This window comes from Episyrphus balteatus, chromosome 3 (assembly GCF_945859705.1).
Source record: "Episyrphus balteatus chromosome 3, idEpiBalt1.1, whole genome shotgun sequence".
Lineage (NCBI taxonomy): Eukaryota > Metazoa > Arthropoda > Insecta > Diptera > Syrphidae > Episyrphus > Episyrphus balteatus.
Window position 1 is genome coordinate 92,821,637 of NC_079136.1, and position 23,092 is coordinate 92,844,728.

The following is a 23,092-nucleotide window of genomic DNA, read 5'->3' on the forward strand; positions in this document are numbered from 1 at the left end:
CAGAGCACCAATAAATGATGCTGCTGTCAAGTCTGAAGCAACTTCTAAGTGAACTGCCTTAGTTGCAAAGCAAATAAAAACGCAGACGTAAGCTTTATCGATTCTTTTGCCACGGATTTTATGGTGAATTGATAAAGGACCAAGAAAATCGATTCCAACATTAAGAAAAGGTCTGGTTCTTACGACTCTGTCTTCTGGAAGATTCCCCATAAATTGATGTATTTCCCGTGGATTTGCTCTGAAACATCTATAACATTTATGCACTACTTTCTGACAGAGTTTTTTGCCTTGCAAAGGCCAGAATTGTTGCCTTATAATGGCAAGTAGACCCTGTGGTCCAATATGTAAATGTTTTGTATGCAGCTGATTTATTAACATAAGAACCCAATCGTCTGCATAAGGAAGCACAATCGGATGTTTCGCATCAAAGGCTAAATTTGAATTTTGTAGTCGTCCTCCTACTCTAATTAGCCCCTTGTGGTCTATAAAAGGTGAAAGAGTTTTAAGTTTAGAAGATGAGTTAACAATAGACTTAGATTTCAACAACTTTATTTCCTCTGGGAAGTGTCTTCTTTGAATGACTTTCGCAAGTAATATTAGGGCTTCTTTCTGATAGTAGACCCATACCTTTCTTTCTTTTTTAATCTTTAAGTGGATATATTTTAGTATATAAGCTACAACATTTTGAAGAAAGTTAAAATTATTTTTATGATTAATGGTTTCGCAGATTGGATTAAAAATTGTAACAAGTGAGACTATTTGAAGTTTTTTAATCTCTGGAAGATTTTCTATTGCAAGATGTGTTTCGGTATCTTCCGTTCCCGCAGTGTAATTTTTTATAAAAAGAGGGCCCTCAAACCACACAGTGTTGTTTACAATTTCAGAGGGATAAATTCCTCTTGAAACTATGTCAGCCGGATTGACTGACGTGGGAACATATCTCCAATTCCTTAAGTTGCAGTTGGTTTGTACATAATTGATACGGTTCGCAACAAATACTTGGAGCGTAGCAGGATCCAATTTCAGCCAGCTGAGGACTATATTTGAATCTGAAAAATAGAAAATATTATTAATATTTATTTTTAAACAGTCGATAACAACCTTCATTAAGTCTATCAGTAGTACAGCAGCACAAAGTTCTAAGCGAGGAATCGTTAGAATTTTTACTGGAGCTACTCTAGATTTCGAAGCTACTAATTTAACAACTACATTTCCTATTTTATCAATGGATTTTATGTAAATTGCGGCACCGTAAGCTTTAATTGATGCATCACAAAACCCATACAGTTCAATAACCTTTGAATGCTCTAACAACATGTGTCTAGGAATTTTTATTTTATTTAACTCATTCATTTCATATCTGAAACGCTTCCATGGTATTGCAATTTCATCTGGCACTGATGAATCCCAATCAATCTTCAATTTCCATAGATCTTGCAACAAAATCTTGGCTTTTACTGTTACAGGAGCTAATAATCCAAGGGGATCGAAAAGCTTAGCGATATCTGACAAAATATTTCGCTTCGATATTTTGTAAGTTGTATTCAAGTTGGACCTAATAAAAATTTCGTCTGTTGATGGACTCCAAAACATACCAAGTGCTTTAACATTGTCCAAACTACCTTTGTTTAGGTCAACCGAAATCTGAAGATCTTCTTCCGGGAATGACTTAAGCAAATCTGTATGGTTAGCGCTCCATTTTCTTAAATAGAATCCATGCGTTTTCAAAATACTATATACCTGATATTGCAGTGATTTTAACTCATCCAAGGAATCGCTTCCGGTCAATAAATCATCCATATAAAAATCAGATGATATTATCGCAGCAGCTTTTGGATATTTGGGTGTAGCAGACCTGGCTGTCATTTGCAAACATTTAGTTGCGAGATATGGAGCACAATTTGTACCGTATGTTACAGTTTTTAGTCGATATGTTTGTATGGGCTCTGATGGATTCCAACGCCAGAATATCATCTGGTAGTTACAATCATTTTCTTTGACCCATATCTGTCTAAACATTTTTTCTATATCACCCGAAATAACATATTTATGTTTTCTAAACCTTAATAAAATATCAAAGAGGTTGTCTTGTAATCTAGGCCCAGTGTAAAGCAAATCATTCAACGATGTATTAGAGTGTGTTTTACATGAAGCATCAAAAACTACTCTTAGCTTGGTTGAAGTACTTTCAGGTTTCAAAACATAGTGGTGAGGAAGGTAATACCTCTCGCCTTCAACATTATTTACTAACTCCATGTGTCCAAGTTCCAAGTATTCTCGTAAGAAGGCATGGTATTGGATGCTTATCTCTGCATTTTTCTTTAGCTTCCGTTCGATTGCAAGAAATCTTCGTTTAGCAATGAGCTCTGAGTTTCCCAAATTTGCTTTATCAACTTTAAATGGAAGCTGAACCATAAATTTCCCATCTTCTTTTCTGCAAATACTTTTTTCGAAAATCTCTTCACACTGAATTTCTTCTTTGGTGAATCTAATATACTCATTGATTATTTCTTGCATTTCCCAAAATTTTTGGACTTTCTGGTCTAAACTGTTTTCTATATAGGAAGCTACCTTACAGAATAAAATAGGGTTTTCTATTAGAGCTGGACCACTTACAATCCAGCCAAGTGCTGTATTTTGCAGCATCATTTTATTATTGTTAAGACGTAGACTTTCTGGAAGTAAGATCTCATAGAATATCTCAGCGCTGATAAGCATATCAATCCCACTTGGAATAAAATAACTAGGATCAGCTAGTTTTATATATTCGGGTAAATTTTCAGCAACTACTTTCTTTGTGGGTAAATCTGAAATGATTTGTGGAACTACTAAAACATCTAAGTTAGTTTTATAATCTGACAGTTTAGATTTTATGCAGACGTTTAGTCTTTCCTTTATGTTTGAAATATTTTTGGCAATACCTTCGATGGTAGCATTTGCCGGAACACTTTTAATATTTAATTTTTTCTGCAAGGATTTTGTAATGAAACAAACCTGAGAACCGTTGTCAAGCAGTGCTCGACAATTAATCCAGTTTCCTTGGCCGTCTGAAACTTGTATCCTTGCAGTTGAAAGAAGTATCTCTTTTTCTCTTTGTTCAAGGCGTGCATTGTTTGCCACTACACTCTTTGCTTCACTAAGCTCGGTTTCCTTGTGAAGCAGTGTATTGTGGTTACGATTGCAAATTCTGCAGTAATCTTCAGTGCATGTTTTGTTTGAATGGCCAGCCTTAAGGCAGTTGACACATAACTTATTCATATGAACCTTTTGCCACTTTTTTTCCATATTCAAATACTTGAATATATTACATTGATGTGTAAAATGTGCTGTTTTGCATCCCATGACACATTTGGGTTTTGTGGAATCGGAATTCTTTCTAATAGACTTTTCTAAATATTGACCATTACTTAATGGTCCTTGAAAAGCCTCCAAGACATAGAACTGCTGTTCTAAAAATAAAAGTAAAGAATCTACTTGTGGTAGGTCTTTAGAACTTTTTAATGAAGCTTCAAACTTCATCCTTAAGTCATCTTTCATTTTCCGTACCAACAAAAAACTAATCAACGCTTGCAGCAATTCCTCAGTTGACAATTTTGTAGCCCTAAGTGCTTGCAAGCTTTCGTTGATGTTGTCTTTGAAATGTTTCACACTCTCCACTGTATAATCTACATGCGGAGCATCAACAAGATTTTTAAAATAAATGGTGGTTATTGCTCTTTTGTTTGTGTACTTTTCATTGAGAATTGACCAAGCAATATCGTAGTTTGCATCTGATGGAGGCAGATTTGCAATCGAAACTGCAGCATCACCTATTACAAGGGATTTCAAAACAACCATTTTTTGTGTTTTTGAAATATTTTTGGAATTAATTAATTCAAGGAATAGTTCCTTGAACGTATTCCACTTGGTGTAATCACCAGAGAATTTGGGTAGTTCAATGTTGGGAATACTAAAAGGAAGACTTTCTGAAGAAGCCTTCTCCTTTAATGTGCCACTTAATAGTTCTTTCATTTTATCTTTAAGCGAATAAAAAGACCCAGTGAGCTCATCGTCGCCAAACTGCAAGAAATAATCTTCGCAGGTTCTTTGGCAGCGATCTTTTATTCGCCTTAAAGATCCAGCGGTTTCAATACCTGTTGTATATTCTTCAAAGGCGTCCTCGAATTCGCGAAGTGCGAACTTAAACCTTTTTGTTAATTCAGTATCAATAACTGTTTTAACTTGGTTTTGTTGAGGGGTCAGTGCTGACTCGCCTATTACTTTAAAGAACTTTTCGAGTAATGATTTACCTGACAAAATGTGATTTTTTACCTTTCCGGCATAGTTACCTTTGAAATAATCATGCTTTTTGGATGATTCTGCATATTCTTGTAGGTCCAGGTCATTGATTTGGAACAGCTCATCCAGCTGTTCCAATTTCTGCTTCCACTTCATAAGTGATTCCTTCTTTTCATCAAAGGAGGCTGCCACCATGTGGTTGTATAAGGCAACAATGTCCTGGCCGCATGTCATTTGCTCCTTGACTAGATCCTCCATTGTTTCTTTTTTCTTGCACTTGAAAAGGAATTTACTAAGAAAGCAATTGGCACGTAAAAATGCAGAATTTTCAAATTTCACAACGGAGTTTAATATTAACACTATTGTAAAAAAGCAACCGATAATTAACAATTGAACTGATTTATAATTTTTTATCAAAGTTCAAGCAAAGGAACCAAAAATAAAAATACGTGTTCTTTTAAAAAAAAAAAAACTTGGGGTCACCATGAACATATCGCCAGTAAAATAAAAAAAACAACCGCTTCTTTTGGTAGCACAAAGTATTCTGTTTTATTCAAATTAAATCTACTCTACTCTATAACTATATCTTATCTCTATTTTACAAATACATTAACATCTACTTAAATTATCTTATCACTAGTTTTCTTAGGATTCTAAACTAACATTAATGTACATACAGATAACGACGCAAGATACGATACATCCCTTTATTACTACCATATAGCTCACAGATGTATGTCAACAACACAATCGCTGAGTAAATATGGTAATGGTTGCAAGGGATGGATGTGACCCAGCGTCGCTATTTATAGGTTTCTTATTTCTCTACCTAAACTATTCTTATAGGTAACTGTACTTATGGTATATGATTAAAGTGCTTTCAGTTTTTCATAAAAAAATATTGAAAAAGGTGTCGTCCAGAGGGATTTCCCCCCTTAAATTTTCTATGGTTTAATAGGCCATATATTAGGTAATTATTTCAAATAGTCACTATGGCGTATAAGTAATTTTTTTTTAAATAATAATTCACTTGATTAGAAAAATGACTTACTTTTGATTAAAACGATTAAAGCAATAACCAAAGTTTGTATGGTGAAGATCTTTCGCTTAGGTACTAAAGAGAAATCTATGGCTGAATTCTTAAACGAATCATGCTTTTGCATCAAAAATATTTTTAAGGTAAAGTAAGGTAGGATATTTTTCCATACAAAAAGTTGTGATGTGATGCAAATGCAGTGAAGCTTTTATGAATTCAACCTATTAGTCCCTAATGTTTCTTGAACGTGCCCATAGCTTTTCAAAATATTATATCAATAAATTGAGTTCTTAAAGCAGAAAAGGGGAGATATGTACCATGAAACCCACAGGTTTTCGAGATATTTGGTCCAATCTTTGAGCTCCTTCCGTCCCTTTTATGGAAATCACTGATTGAACTTGAGAAGCAGCTCAAAATGAGATATTTGAAAAATAAGCATAACAAATTGTTGACACTGCACGGTGGTCTTAAAAACGCGGCAGGTTTTATAAAAATGGATCCCAAAAGTAATGATGCAGATTTGTTCGAAATGATCTCAGGATTTCTAAGTTTCAAAATCGTACCTGATCCCTTTTTTGAGTTACAGGCATTATACATATATAATATATATACATTTGACTTGCGATGGAAAAAAAAATTAAGAAAAAAACAAAAGCACATTATAATGTCCTATATCTTTTTGGAAAGCTTAAGGTCCATTTTCTTCACTCGGAGTTGAACAAAACTTTAGAATTTTTATATTAAAAATTCTCAAGTTATGTTCAACTCCGAGTGAAGAAAATGGACCTAAATGTACTCCTTGAATTTGATGTTTATTTGAAGTTTATTGAGTTAATAGTTTTTGAGAAATTTAATTTTAAAGTTATTATTTTAGAAAAAAATAATTTTTTTTTCTTTTAGTTTATTTTATTCTATTGTTTTTAATAAAGGGTACAATTTTTTTATACAAATCAATGCTATCATTGATTTTAAGTCAAAAACAAAAAACCGCATGTTTAAAAGTATCCTAGTTTTTGAGATTTAAGAAAAATGTATCTTTTCTCCATTTTTTTTTAGCTTTTTTTAAATTTTTTTTTTTCAAATAAACAAAAATTAGCCTCAAATTAAATGAAAAAAAGGTCACTGTAACACGCTGCTGATCAGGACGTCTTCTTTTTTTTTTTTAAATTAACGCGAAAAGTCAACGTGGATTCATGAAAAATGGCTCTCACGATAAACATCGAGAAGAGGTTTTGTGGTCCCTGAGGACCTTAGCTGTCCTAAAATCTATGTAATATGGGATATTTTTCTGTTATATGTACGTAACATTATAACTCTTACATTTCAAAAATAGTTCTGAAATATTCAGAACGTAATAAAAATAACTTTAAAATGTATAAAAATTAAAAAAAAATACAAAACTCTGCAAATGGCAAAAAAACATAAAAAAAAACACCAAAAATGAAAAAAAAATCTCAAAAAAGAAGCCAAAATACCACTTCGTTCTTGGGGTTGATTCTGAGTCACACTAAGTGTGATTCGAACTTACAAATCTGTTGATTAAATAACCATTATACAAATTTTTCCTTAGGAACAAATAAAACAAATATAAAAGTGTTTATCTTTTCTTTCCATTTTTGAAAAACTAGAATAGTTTCTTGCATCTATTTTTAAGGATTTGACTAAAAACTAAATAGAACATTCAATTTTGAAAAAAACTTGTACCTTGTAATTCAAAGGTTAAAAAAAATTAACATAAATACAAAAATTATTATTATTTTTTTTAATTTTGACTTTGAAATTAAATTTCTCAAAAACTATTTACTCAATCAACTTCAAATAAACATCAAATTCAAGGAGTATATTTAAGCTTTCCAAAAAGGTATAGGACATTATAATGTGCTTTTGTTTTTTGTTTAATTTTTTTTTCCTTTGCAAGTCAAAAATGTATGTAACTCAAAAAAGGGATCAGGTACGATTTTGAAACTTACAAATTTGGAATCCTGAGATCATTTCGAACAAATCTGCATCATTACTTTTGGGATCCATTTTTATAAAACCTGTCGCGTTTTCAAGACCACCGTGACTGCCTTTAGTAGTGGCGGGGAAATAAATCTTCTTTAAAAATGGAAAAGATGCTGATGAGATCGTTGAATGGGGGACTTTCAACCCCGAAAACTACGGTCTAAACTTTTTTTACTTCCAATAATCTAAGAAGACATATACAACCGACTATCTACGGAACTGGAAGTTTTCACAAACAGTCCCGATTTTTATGATTTTTTTTTTATAAAAGACGGAAAATTTAAATGTGTGGCATATTTGAATGTTGGCTCAGCATTTCATTCTTCTAAAAGCTGTTGATTTAAAAAAAATAGAAGAAAACTTTTTTTTAATACACACACATTTCAGGGTTCAGAACATTGGTTTAATAGTTTTCGTTTTTAGTCATTTTACTGTACAAATATTTCATTTTCCAGTTTTTAAGGGAAATCCTGTTAAAACAATTTTAATACAAATAACCTTGTTTTATAGCTGATGGATGTAAATATTTTTTTATTTAAACAGCAAACAAATTTGAATAGTTTTGTTTAAACATGTTACAAACACTGTTTTTAATTTTATTAAAACTATTATTAAATGTAATTTTTAATCGGGATGTTTTTTTTTTCATATTCATTTTTGAGGGATATTTTTTTTAATGATGAATTTATGGTTCTTCTCCTGCTGACCAAGATCGTCTCGGTTCTGAAGGGGACTTAGACCAAGATGTTGGCGAATGCGATCTGCGAGTTGATACAAGTTCTTTTGGACTCTTTTTAGAATCTGATTTATGTTTCGACGAAGAACGTGATCTAGATTTTGCTTTTGATGACTTTGATTTATGTTCATCATGATGTGACCTTTTCTTGGATTTCTTCTTTGATTTAGATCCTGATCTCTTTTTAGATTTTGATTCAGATCTGGGTTTTGAATGGGCTCGATCCCTGGAACTTGTTCGTTGTGGGTCTGTTTTCGTTTTTGATTGGGATCTTTGATGGCTGGAAGTTGTTTCTTTTGTCTTCGACAGTGTTCTTGAACGTTTTGAACGTGCATTAGATTTCGATCGACTTCTGGATCGTGAACGATGATTCCTCGAATTTGAATGAGAACGATTACGACTTGATTTCTCTTTTGATACTGATCTCGATCGATGCGAGTATGATTTAGAGTTTGGGGGAGATCTTGATTTGTTGCGAGAACGATGCTCCTTGGTTTTTGATAATGAACGTGTATTTGAGCGTTCCCTGGTACGACTGCGATGACTTCGAGATCGTGACCGAGATCTGGATCTAGAACGTGAACGAGATCGAGATCGACTATCTGAACGATGTCTCGATCGTCTGGAGCGAGAATAACGACGATGGCGAGATCTTGTCCTTGATCTTGAATGTGATCGAGATCGGCTTCTCGATCGGGATCTTGTTCGTTTTCTAAAAACAATTTAAAGAAGTTAACACAAACTCATATGCATATTACTTATTATAGTAATTCCTACCTTGATCGAGACCTTGAATAAGATCTAGACGATCCATGGTAATTGTAGCCACCCCTTCGACCTCTCATACCACCACCTCTACCTCGAGGCATATATCCACGCATCCCATGAGGCGTTGGGTAAGAAGGACGATACATAGGCATTCCTGGAAACATACCACCCGAGAGCATATTCATTTTCATTAGTTCAGCTCGAGGCATATATCCACGCATTCCGTGAGCCGGTGGAAAAGAAGGACGATATACTGGCATTCCTGGAAACATACCATATGAGAGCATGCTCATCTTCATTAATTCAGCTGCCGCCTCAGGAGTATAGGCATCTTTAAATGGATTTGTAATTTGCTTTTTCTTATTTTCATCCTCTGAAGAAGATGATGATGATTCCGAAGAAGCTCGCTCTGATTTTCGTCGTTTTTTACCATCTTCTTTCGAATTCCCATTGGCACCTGAACCATTTTCTGCTTTATCACCCTTACGACCTTTCAAAAGTCCCAACAATCCCGTTTGGATTTTTTCCGATTCAACTTTTCTCTTCTGTTCTTCTAAGAGTTTTTCAGTTGCTGACTTGTATTTATCGACCAAGCGTTGACGTAAATCAACACTTGAATGTGATACTGACTTTCCTTTTTCTTGAATATTTTTCAACTAAAAATCAATAAACAAATATAAAAATTATCATTCTGAATTCTTTTTGAATCAATTTATTAAAGCTTACCTTCAATCTTTCAAAAAGAGCTTCAAGCACCCGAATGCTTTCCAATTTACGCCTTACAATAAGTAATTTCTTCTCTTCAAGACGAATTTTGCGGGATAACTCTATTTGACCCTTTTCTTCGAGTTTTTTCAAGTGCTTCTGTTTGCGTTGCTCTTCTCGTTCGCGTTGGCGTTCTAGCTCTTTGAGTTTTATTTCTTCTGCCAATTTTCTGAAATTTGTTTCCGCTTTCTCTTCAAATGCATTTTTTTTGTGGGTTTGATTTTTTTTATAATTTATATATATTTTTTTTTAAGTTGATCATCTTACAAAATAGATATGAATCTATTGATTGAGTTTTTTAAATTTATTTACGTTACTTTCTGTGAGGAGAAATTTGATAAATGGTTTCTCCTTACAGAAAGCGCATTTATCAGATGAAATAGAAGTTTATATCAACAAGAAATTGGAATAGTTTAAAAAAATTAAATGAGACAACGATACTTCTACAAAAGAGAAATAGTTTTTTAAACTATTTTCGTAATTTTTGTTCAATAATCGGAAACAAAATCCGAAATTCTCTGTTTTTCAGAGCGAAATTAAAAAAATTAAACCCAAACTTATCGACTGAGTAGATATTTTTTCTCCGTTTGTTAGGATTTTCTGCGTGCATCCTCGGCTGGAAAAATTCTTTTCTGAATAAACTGGGGTTAAATATATTTGGAGAATAATATAATCAAACTCTGAGTTAATCCAGCACTGAAAATATAGCACTTAGAGCTTAAATAAGCGATGGTTTATGCGTTGCAAGTAAAAGAAGGACAAAATATTATTGAGGAACGAAATCAGCGTGGAAATATTCTGTCGATAAAAATGTATTATTGCTTTCTATAACAATGGTCTACAAAATTTAATTTTTTTGGCGCGGACTCGTTTACTTACCACTTTTGAAGTTATGCCTAAATTTTAAGAAATTATTTTAAAAATAAATCATAAATTATTCTATAAGAACTATTTTCCTTTTTTCAAGATCTGTTAAAATGTTTGCAATATCTTTTTTAATGCCCGAGATATCTTAAAATGAAGTAACAATAAATAAGATATCGAAAAGATTTAAAAAGGTCTTGAAAAAAGGAAAATAGTTCTTATAGAAACCGTTATAATTTATATAAAAAAAAATCTCCACATAAAAGCATAACCTCAAAAGTAGTTTTTTTTACATCTTCCAACGGTAATATATCAAAAACAGGAGCTGATAGGATATTTCTGACTTCAGATTCGAATTCAGCACACCGAAAACCTATAGAAAAGTATATCTTATTCTCGGCACCCAAAACCTTGTAGACCTGTGTAATAGGAAAACGAAATGTACCGTCATGAAACTCGTTTTAAACCTAAGATCCAAGTAAACAAATTATCTGAAAGTTTTCCTGAATATCAATTAAACTAACAAACATAGAGCTGTTAAGAAAAAATAAAACAAATGTAATTTTATCAAACCTTTCCCGCTCGATTTTTTCCTGTTCTTTCTTCCTCTTATTTTCCTCTTCTTCTTCCCTTGATTTAACTTTAGCTAGTAAACTTTTTCTCATCCTTTCACGGCGTAATATACTAGCTTCGCTTAAATGTTTCTTTTTATCGAAATTAACAATTAAATTGATGGCTTGAGTTTTATCAACAAACTTGCGCACAAGCTTCATTCCTCTAAATTCGTCCATTGCACGTACAAATCCAATGTACTCTTCAAATTGAACATATCTAGAAAATAGGAATGTACATTTAATTAAAAAATTTTCAACTTAAATTTATTATTAACAACTTACCCTTCAAAAAGAAGATCCTGTTCAAAATTATGCACCTGAATTCCATTGACATCCGAGCTCATCTTTTGTCGAAAAACATCACATACTGGAATATCAACTGCCCGAACAACACCAAACTTTTCAAATATTCTTTTGAATATGCTTTCGCTAGGCTTGACATTTTCATCATTTTCACTATGACGTGGACAAAACCAACGAATTGGTAAATTTGCAAAGTGAATTGTGTCGGGTCGTTCGCCAGCTTTCATTTCATCCATGTAATGAGCATCACGAAAGAATATATCCCAATCGTGTCGATTGGGAAAATCATCTTTTGATTCTTTTGTACGCACTCTAAATGGTTCACTAAAACCGGATACTTTAAAGGACATCCCATCTAGACGAGCCAAGGCATTTGGCAACCGACTAGGTTCTTCTAATTCGGCTTCCAGTCTTATTACTTCGAGGGTGCTTTTTGTCACCTAAAGAAGAAAATATATAATTAATTTAGCTTATAGTACTATATAATCCACTATTTGTTAAAAAAAAGCTTGCTTTATAGATGCATAAAATTTCATTTGTTTGTTTATTCGCTCATTTTTTGGTCGTTCTGAAGTGTACGGTGCTTTACTTTTAAAAATATTTTTGAACCGTTATTGATGATATTTATAATTATTTTAATGAAGAACTTAAGAATGGGATGTCAACTTTTTTTCAAAATTAGAATATATGGCGAGGCATCCTTTCGAGTTTCGAGCTAGAAGTATTATTCCACGTGTTTTTTGTTTTGTTTTTTAATTCTCACAAGTATAGAATGGATTACAGGAGAATAAAATTACTTTTGTGGTGCTATTTTTCTGTTTGTTTATACAAAAAATGTTGTAGCACAGTACTTAAGTATTTTGGAACTTAAGTATAACTTAGGTAGAAATACCTTGTACTTAAAAATTTTAAGTACAAGTGCAAGTGCCAAGGCCGGTGCTGGTATTTATATTTCTGTGGTGTCGAATTTGGCTTCCTTTAAGTCTGAGGCATAATACAGGCTCAAATGTGTTTAACTTCAAACGAAAATAATTTCTTTACAAGAGCTGACGATATCAATGAGGTGTTTCATTAAGTCAGTAGTCAGTACACATTAAAGTGGAGTATCAGAATTTAAATATGTATATTTTATTAAATGTTTGCAGTTTTGTCTTTTCTCCTCAAACTAAAACAGTTTTCATTCGGTTTATTTGAAATAATTTATGTTTTTAGATTTGTGAGGGATTTTTAATTTTTTTAAAAAGTCTGTAGCATTTCTAATATGTAGTTGAATAAAGCAAATAATATTTTGAGCCAGAGGTGCGTTCTTTTTTTAACAATAGTAAACTATTGTTAACTATCGTAAACTTTTGTCGTTCCTAAACTACAAAATAGTTACGATTTGTAACTATTTGACAGATGAACATCGTTCCTAAACTCGTTTTGAAGTGTCAAATAGTTACAAATCGTAACTATTTCCAACTCACCTCTATGATATGAGTTGACCACTCATGAGATTGTTGATGTGTCAAAGTGGATGTTTTGTTTACAAAACCAACTCAAGGATTTTTTTCTTTTGGAAATAAGCGGAATAAAATGAAAATAAAAACAAAGTTTTGCAATTTTATGATGCAAGAGAATTTATTTTGACTAAAAAAACATTATTTTTGTTATAATTATGCGAATAAAAATATTTTCAAAACAATTTTTATTGGTGTTTGACAGTTTAACAATATCTAACAATAAATCGTTCCTAAATGATTTGTAAAAAACCCAACAATTTCTAACAATGACACATCAACAATATTTTTTGACATAACAACGAAAGTTGACTATTGTTAGAAAAAGAACGCACCTCAGTGCTAGTGCAAATATGTGAAATAATTTAAAGTGATCTTTTTCGAGCAAGACATTGGTTCTACTGTTCAGTTCTAGTTTAATAAACAGACAACATGAGAAATTGATACTTATGACGAGTCCGGCTTTAACGGTAGCAAGTGACTTCTTCATAAAAGTACTAAGCTCTAGTACGGTGAAATTGTTACCCAATGTTAGATAGGGCTCGGTGTTAGTAAGGACCTCAAAATCGGTAGTCTAGCGGTTGGTACTTGAATAAAAGCAATGGATTTCATTCTTTTTAAGATAGGTATATCCGACGGATTTTTTTGATTTTCTTTGGTGCCGCAGTGTTTGTTACCAAACTCCTTCGAAACGGCTGGAAACTTTGAAACTTTGTGTGCTTATCAAATAGGTCTGAGAATCGGCCAACTATCTATCTATTCCTTATGCCTCTAAATTGTAAGGGTGGTTCAGCCAATTTTTTTTTTATATCTTCTTGGCACGATCTTACGAAATTTTTTGTGTATGTCGGGAAGTCTGAGAATCGAGCATTCAGCAATTTTCATATCATAAATTGGTTAGGGTGGTCCAGCCAAAAAAAATTGTATATATTTTTGGAACGATTTTTGTGAAATTTTGTAGGTGTATCGGGTAAGTTTAAGAATCGGCCAACATCTTTTTGCATACCACTAAATTTTTTTTGAACGATTTTTTTATGAATTTTTTGTGTATATCGGCTAAGTTTGAGAATCTACCAAGATTTATTTTCATAAAACTACACGAGTAGCGCACCCGGTTTTTGCTACTTGGCTCAAATAAAAAACCAAACGAAGCCAAAATCTTTAAAAAAAAATTGTTTAAGATGTAGTTAAAGAGCAATCTGCTCGATGTTGACGATAAAATGACGTTTTTGAACAGCAGCTACTGCAGTTGGGCTGAGTTAGTACAAGCGCAGATCTGACTTTATGAACACGTTTAACGCAGGCCTAAGTTAGACAGACGTTTAAGGAAACACCCCAAGCCACCTATACCATCTATGAGACGAAAGCTTAAACGAAAAAACTGTGGCCACAACCAATAACCGCTTAAGTGAGTTAAGACAACAAATTTTCAGTGGTCTTATGATGCTTTCCAATTCAAAGTTTTAATTTTTTAACTAAAAAAAAAAAACGATAGATTAAAACTTTCTACATCGAGTTAAGAAAAGATTGACTTGTTTTTTAGGCAAATTAAATAAATTGCACGACTGGGGTCGCACGTACTTGCTCTTATGCTTAAAGTAACTATAATGTTAAAGCTTTTTATTCAAGAAATTAAAAATTTGATATTTTGAAGAAATTTCATAAGTAGTATAAAAAAATTAAATCTGTTTTTATAATTAACTAGCTAACCCCACCCGCTTCGCTGAGTGCATTTGAATCATTTATTTTCAAAACATGATAAGTCCACTTTTTTTCAAAATTCGTTTTTTTTTTACTAAATTGTTACTCTAGGGATAACTACGTCTATCTTCAAAATAATGTAGTATCTACTCCATCTATATCCGATCTTACAGCTAAGCGAAATATTTTTTTAGTATCAAAAACAGGATAAGTCCCGGACTTATCATCTTTTGAAAATAAACAACAGCTTTTTATGTGTAAATGCTATATTAAGCTACTGGCTGAAAATCTTAAGTTTAAAGCTTCTTTAAAGTTAAAGAAGCACTCCGAACATTATACATTATTTTTTAATCTCAAATACTATTTTGTGATAGACTGGAGATGAAAGCAAAATTGTGTACCCATTTTAAAAGAAATTTCATATCCGTATATTTTCAAAGTATGATAAGTCCAAAAGCGTTTTTTTTTTTTTTTTATCTTTTGAACTATCGTTCCAAAAATTAAAAACGAAACGGTATTTTGTACCTAGGCAAAAGTTCTACAAAATATATTTTTTATAAATTTTGCTACACACATCAAAAGAAAATAGAACGTTTTTTTCTTCTCCTGCAAAATTTTAAATCATGGACTTATTATGTTTTGAAAATAATGATTCATTTATAAAAAAAATTTAACCTGTGTGAAAATATGTTAACAATTGCGCTCATGGGCAGTCTTGCCCCAGTCATATCATATCTGATGTACTGGGGTCGAATTACAGCATACGATTACGATCATTCGTTATCGTTTTTACTATTTAAGAAAAAGTTAAAAATTTTATTTTTTCACTGTTAAAAATACAACTGACATGACACATGAACAATTTGATGAAAAATCACAAAATTTACCATAATTCTTCGGCGCCTCAACTGAGCTTGGTAAAACTTACAGACGTGTTCGATTATACTAAAAGGCACGTATTTTATATTGCAAGTGTTGCCAATTTTACTTTTTTTCATACAACGTAGTACAAAAATGGTCTTGCCCTAGGGCCGCCAGATAAAATAATATTAATGTCGGGACAACAGGTTTTAAAAGTCGGGACAAATCGGGACACCAAACAAACTTATTTCCTACATTTTTTCGGATGGTAAAAATTCCCTGTTTTGACAGGGACTTTTGAATGCGGACTTAAAATATAATGGAGTGTGAATAAATTAAGGCTAACAGCTTTTTATCTAAAGCTGGAAGTTTTTCATTTTGGAAATTCTAAGCTTTTGGCATTTACCAGATTTCAATTGTCTGAACTCTAACGAAAGTTATAGTGCTTACAAACATCAAGACGCCACAAAATATCTCAAAAACATGTTTGTAAATTTGGGCCGGTAGTTTTACTGTTCATTTATACACGTGTAATAATAAAAGTGGTAATATATTTTCACCAAAAGGGAAACAACACGTAGCAAATGTTTTTAGGAAGAAAATGTCACCTCAGCTAAATGTTTTCGAGAGAGAACAAAAATCATTTTCATCAATTTCAAGGGTAAAGCCATTATGAATGTGTTATATCTGAGGTTTCAAAAACTTACTTTTCATTGACATTTCAACATTGTATTTCTGTTTTAACGGTTTAAAAAAAAGATCAAAATGTTTGATGAATATGATTGTTCGAAATCAATTGAAATTGCTGCACATCAATAGTGATTCATTACGCAGTCACATTTTTTTCTTGCCGAACGATTTCAAACAAAGACAGATTAAAAAACAGAAAGTCGGGACAATATCGGGACATTTTGTTAATCGGGACGTCTGGCAGACCCCATAGGCGGTCTTGAACCCCATTTCCACTATACTTTTTTATTTAAACACGAACATTGTTCCAATATTTTTTGTAAAAATAAGACCGAGGATCAGAATGTGTGTATTGCTGATCCTGAGTAATGTTATCTTAACAATAATGCTAAAGTCAGGATTTAAACGATAATAATTAATAATTATTTTGAAGCTTGTCTTAATTAATTTATTAACAAATTAAGCTAAGTTAGAATTTTAAGAAATCGAGAGTATTTCTTCACTCGTACAAATTAACAGCAATGTAAAGATGGAAGAAAAGGTATTATTTTTTTTGATACAAACCATCTACATATTAATACCTTTCAAACAAAAAAAAAATTACCAAAATCGGACCAGCCAAACCCGAGTTTATCGGCCACACACACTTAACGAACTCATTTTTATATATAAGATTAAACTCCGTTTTAAATTATCTTAAAAAAAAAACAAATATGCCATTTTATTTCTTGTATAAAAAGGTATTTTTAGAAAAAATTTTTCGAAAATTGTAGGAGCCGTTTTTTAAAAAAATAGTTTTTTATATATAAAAATTTTTTAACATTTTTCAAAAAAAAAGTTGGGATGCCATTTTGAAGAAATAATTAATTTACACATTAAAACTAAATTTCAAAATTTTTCATTAATCCGTTTTCAAAAAATTGATTTTTCAAAAAAAAATTTTGAAATATTTTTTAAAAAACCAAAAATGCGTTTTTTGAAAATTTTCTAAAATTTTAATATTATCTTTACTTACACACTTTTGTATAAAAATTTTCATTTGAATCGGGTTAATGTTGTACGAGATATTCAGAAACGAAAAAAACCGTTCTATGACAGGTACCGTTAATAACGGTACAAAAAATATTTTTTTTATTTAAAAAGTTGGCTCTTATGTGTTGTACTACACACAAAAATTTTAATCAAAATCGTTAGAGCCGTTTTTGAAAAAAATTAACTTTTCTATTTCCGTTATATGGCAGGTACCGTTAGTTTTGGTCATAAAAAAAAAATTCCATTTCCCCTCTAGGGAATCAGCAAAAACTGCTAACTACCAAGTTTGAAGAAAATCACTTCACTCGTTTAGGCTGCAGCTCCAGATAGAGACAGACAGACAGACAGACAGAATTGCCGGACCCACTTTTTTGGCATTCTCCATCATCGTAATGTCATGTAAAATTGTTATCTCGAGTTCGATTTTTTTTACGAATCCTAAACTTGCCCTATAGTACCTATATCGCAAGTAAAAATGCAGAGCATTATAATAAAACTTAATTTTTGTTTTCTTTTTCGACCTAAATGGTTATTGGTTGTGGCCACAGAAAAAAAAAACTAATTTTGACTGCGCGTTTCATCAGTTCTATTGAAAAGTTTTATTATTTGTGGAAATAACATTTTCAAGATATAAATACAAATATTAACCAGTAATGTAATTAATTGAAATGGGACTGCACTGGAAGCTTTGAATTAAAAAAAGAACTATCAAAATCAGTTCGCTCAGTCGAAAGTTCTGAGGTAAAAAACATAAAAAAGAAATACAATCGAATTTAGAACCTCCACATTTTTAGAAGTTGACAGCAAATTTTAGGAGAGGAGTTTTATGCAGTTTTATAGCTTTATGCGTTATAATAATGAATTTAAATGTCTGGCAGCTTTAAAATGCGGCTTTATATTGTTTTCAAGGGGTTAAAAAAATGTAGTTTTCCAACTCATATGAATAAGCTAAATTCATACTATTTCATATTCTAGGAACTGATGCTCAGTCATTTCCTTTAAGCCTGAAGACATCAATCTTGACATTGCGCCGATCAATACAACTCAAGAAACACATTCTTTTACTTATAAAAACCAATATTTGAATTTGTGACCCGACTTTTTTTTGGAAAAGATTGACAGACTATAAAATTGAAAATAAATAGCAGAAGCGGCGTAACGAAGTCCGTCGGGTCAGCTAGTTTCTTTATAAAAAAATATAATTTCTGTTGCTTGTTGGCTTCTTACTTAGTTTCAACACGTTTGGTTTTAAACTTTTTCAATGGCCTTTTTATTATTTTCTACTTTTTGTCTACATTTATTTTGTTAAATTCCCTTAAATATTAAAATAAATTATTACAAACATGAAAAGTGTGAAAGTATTTTTGAAATTGCAACATATTATTTCGCTCCAAATTGTATGTTTGGCCAATGATCATGGTGCAATTGCAAATGCTTAATGTAGGCAGTACGTTTAGACAACGTTTGCAGAACTGTGCAATGGTTATTCAAAATATAATGGTTTATTGCCGCCGCACTACCAAACATTGTAGGTGTAATATACACTTATTCCTGTACTTCTTATTCTAAGGGAATTACAAACAACGATTATTTAACTTTTGATTAAAAGTTATTATACATAGATAAAATAATTGCAACTTACCTTCAGAATAAGAAATTTATCTGGTGCCAAGGCTTTCGTTAATTTGTCCATTATATCAAAATTAGATATAGACTTGCCCATTTTATTCGGTGGCAGAGCCACCGACAAGCTCAACTTGGCCACCGGCTTGAGATACAAACTGTGCGGCAGATAGAGCGGAACACAATCGGTAACATTTGTAATAGTCTGCAGATTGATCATGGTCACGATATTGCAATAAATACAAGAAACGTTTATTTAATTATTATTTATCATACAAATATATATATAAATCAATATATATATAAATGTACATTAAGAAAATTTTTGTTGTGAGAATTTTTTAACAAAAAAAAAAAAACCAATAGACACACAAATCGTAACCACACTACGTCCGCCCTTAGCGATGCAAAACTTTCGCGATTCCTTTCTTTTCTTTTTCAGCACTGAAAGAAAAATCTATTGTCCTAAGAAAAAATACATAAGACTTTTTGTTTGCACTTGAAAAATGGATTAATGTTTTTTAGTTTTCAATTTGAAAAATAAACACGAAGATAATGATGATTAAAAGTGGAAAAGTTCTATATTTCGTTCGATTTTCGGAAAAATGAAAATCTACAAAACTTCAAAATGGACTACCAAATTTGTATGAGGTTTGCGATGGGTAGCGTTGAATTTGCTGTCAGTTAAGTGCGTTGATGGCCGTCAGTTTTGAAGAGTAGTGGGAGCAGATTTCCTATAAAACACAGAGCCTCTCAAACAGTTTTAAGTGGGAAACATAATATTTTAGGCGTTCAACGCAAGCTTTGTATATAAAATCTATAGTTGGATTTATGCACAGTACACATAAAAAGGTAATATATTCCGAACTGACATTGGTCGCCAAATTGTCAAAACATGACAATTTGGCGACCAATGTCAACTACCGTAATTCTTAATTGTTTAAATTAAGCCTGGTACGCTGCTCGCGCTAAATTTTAGCTGAGATAAAATTCCCATACAAGTTATCGATAACTTGTATGGGATCCATTTTATCTCGGCTAAAAATTTTCGATAATTTGTATGGGAGCTAAAATTTAGCGCGAGCTGCGTACCAGGCTTTACCGACGAAAAACGCACAAAAACCGAAAAACCACGCACACAGCTAATTTTTTAACAGTTATTTACTATTTTCGGAGACGAAACACGCAGAAAATTTGTTATTTTTCTATTTATAATTTTTTCAAATGACATTTTATAAATTAAAACAAAAACAAATTTCCTGTTTACTGCGATTGAAATATAAAAATTAAAGGCCGGCCTGACAGATTGGTGCCCATTTTTTGACAAACAAATTTTGACATTTTTCGGAATATATTACCTTATTATGTGTACTGTGGGATTTATGTACATAGATCTGCATGCAGAAAAGTAAAGGGGGATAGATCTATACCTGAAATCCGTACGCCCAAGTAACAATTTAGCTTTCATAAGAGTCAATGCAAGCTATTTTTTGACTTGTTTAAGAAGAAGGACAAGTCTTATGCAAATCATTTTGGCGCACATTACCGAATTTCCCCAAGACCTTCCTCCACAGGCAATCCACAAGCTAATAGCTTGTGACGAACAGCGTAAAACGACCTTATGCAGGCCTTTTTACAAAACAATGAAACATTTTAGGGAAACTATAGCTTCGCTAAGGAAACTATCATTTGCATTGGGTGTTATAATAAGGCCTTATGGAGGTTGTTATAAGATGTTGAATTTATGAATAAAAAAAAAAGATTTTATTGATTTTTTTTTTCTTTTAATTTTTTTCTATTTTGTTTTTTCTTCTTTTTTGGCCATGTCAATGCTTTTCCTGTCGTTCTGAAATGGGAAGAATTTTATTTTAATTGAAAAAGAACACATTTTTGTTTAATTTCACATATGGCCCCGCCAGGAATCGATCCCACGTACCTCTGCATACCAAGCCAGCACCTTACCAGTAGACCATACTCGAATATTAAAGATGAGTGGCAAAAAGGGAGCTAATTGAAACCTCACATAAAAATGCAATGTTTTTTTCTAAAGTGTTACAAACATTGCATATCTGCAGGATAAAAGCTTTGCATACTTATTGGTGAAAAACAGAGAGATGAAAACATTGCATACTTACAAAAACCTTTTGGAACAGGTCTTATGAAAGCCTTCTGCCACTTAAAAATAGAAGGCTTCTTTAAAACGGTTCAAACAGGTCTTATGAAGGTCTTCTTTAACTTATATTTACAAGGCTTCTTCTAAACACTTCCAGATAGCCTTAAGGAGACCTCCTTTGTTTCCAAAATGGATGATGTGCGTAAGTAAGCCTTAAACTAAACTTATACAAACTATAGCTTGCCGAATCGAAGAAAATGGACCTTATGCAAGTAAAATTGTTACTTGGGCGTCAATGAGAGGTATGCCCAAGTAACAATTTTACTTGCATAAGGTCCATTTTCTTCGATTCGGCAAGCTATAGTTTGTATAAGTTTAGTTTAAGGCTTACTTACGCACATCATCCATTTTGGAAACAAAGGAGGTCTCCTTAAGGCTATCTGGAAGTGTTTAGAAGAAGCCTTGTAAATATAAGTTAAAGAAGACCTTCATAAGACCTGTTTGAACCGTTTTAAAGAAGCCTTCTATTTTTAAGTGGCAGAAGGCTTTCATAAGACCTGTTCCAAAAGGTTTTTGTAAGTATGCAATGTTTTCATCTCTCTGTTTTTCACCAATAAGTATGCAAAGCTTTTATCCTGCAGATATGCAATGTTTGTAACACTTTAGAAAAAAACATTGCATTTTTATGTGAGGTTTCAATTAGCTCCCTTTTTGCCACTCATCTTTAATATTCGAGTATGGTCTACTGGTAAGGTGCTGGCTTGGTATGCAGAGGTACGTGGGATCGATTCCTGGCGGGGCCATATGTGAAATTAAACAAAAATGTGTTCTTTTTCAATTAAAATAAAATTCTTCCCATTTCAGAACGACAGGAAAAGCATTGACATGGCCAAAAAAGAAGAAAAAACAAAATAGAAAAAAATTAAAAGAAAAAAAAAATCAATAAAATCTTTTTTTTTTATTCATAAATTCAACATCTTATAACAACCTCCATAAGGCCTTATTATAACACCCAATGCAAATGATAGTTTCCTTAGCGAAGCTATAGTTTCCCTAAAATGTTTCATTGTTTTGTAAAAAGGCCTGCATAAGGTCGTTTTACGCTGTTCGTCACAAGCTATTAGCTTGTGGATTGCCTGTGGAGGAAGGTCTTGGGGAAATTCGGTAATGTGCGCCAAAATGATTTGCATAAGACTTGTCCTTCTTCTTAAACAAGTCAAAAAATAGCTTGCATTGACTCTTATGAAAGCTAAATTGTTACTTGGGTGATGCAGACGAACATGTTAATCTTCCTATATTCTGCATTTGTGAAGATCTCTGCATTTTCATCGACTTTCTCGATAATAATCTTATTTCCAACATCTGTGAATCTTAAAAGGTATAACTACAACGGCCACTTTTTGCAAAAAGTCAAAAAGTGAAAATTTTCAAACTCATTTTTTGACAGTTTTTTCCGACCACAAAATTAAAAATAATGATGCAGAAAGCTTATTTTTTGGTTTCAAAAACAATTTTTGTAGTTTTTTCCAGAAACAAATAGCGCTAGAAAGAAATAAAAAATTTTTACTTTTGTAAATTTCCCACTTTTTCACTTTTTAGGTCTTAATGCTGGATTTACATACGTCTGCATTTTCAGATCTGCATTGAAAGGAGACACAGTATTTAAGAACCACAGATGTTGGATAGAGAGAGTAGATGAAAATGCAGACATCTTCACAAATGCAGATTATAGGAAGATTATGGCGAAGACGAACATGTTCGTCTTCATCAATACCTCTCCTTCATACGTACGGATTGTACGTATTGTATCTATCCCCCAAGTAACAATTTAGCTTTCATAAGGGTCAACGCAAGCTATTTTTTGGCTTTCATAACAAAAAGGACAGGTCTTATGCAAATCATTTTGGCACACTTTACCGAAATTGCATAGGACTTTCCTTCACAGGTAATCCACAAGCTAATAGCTTGTGACAAACAGCTTAAAATGGCCTTACGGAGGTCTTCCTGCAGAGGGTTTGTCTAATGCACAAACCTGATTAATTGCTTAGGATGTTATAATAAGGCCTTATAGAAGTGGTTTAAGGTGTTGTAGAAAATGTTTAATTTATGCATAAAAAAAGAGAATTTATTGAATTTTATTTCATTTTTTTTATTTTCTTTAATTTTTTCTGTTTTGTATTTTCTGCATATTATTTTATTTATTTT

The 23,092-nt window shown here is 32.2% G+C and overlaps 1 protein-coding gene across 2 annotated transcripts; it reads right to left on the reverse strand.

The window, feature by feature from the left end:
• Positions 1–7,836: 7,836 nt before the first annotated feature.
• Positions 7,837–19,408, reverse strand: LOC129916872 (A-kinase anchor protein 17A-like). 2 transcript variants are annotated; one of them, XM_055997067.1, is made up of 7 exons: positions 19,147–19,408; positions 18,794–18,979; positions 11,348–11,808; positions 11,025–11,282; positions 9,549–9,756; positions 8,832–9,478; positions 7,837–8,766 (listed from the first exon to the last, which is right to left on the reverse strand). In XM_055997067.1, the coding sequence occupies exons 2-7, from the start codon at positions 18,872–18,874 to the stop codon at positions 8,004–8,006; spliced, it is 2,418 nt and encodes an 805-aa protein (XP_055853042.1). In that variant the 5' UTR covers positions 18,875–18,979; positions 19,147–19,408; the 3' UTR covers positions 7,837–8,003. The 2 variants fall into 2 exon arrangements, with proteins under 2 accessions (XP_055853042.1, XP_055853041.1); XM_055997066.1 differs by lacking the exon at positions 19,147–19,408 and having other exon boundaries at positions 18,794–19,122.
• Positions 19,409–23,092: the final 3,684 nt, after the last annotated feature.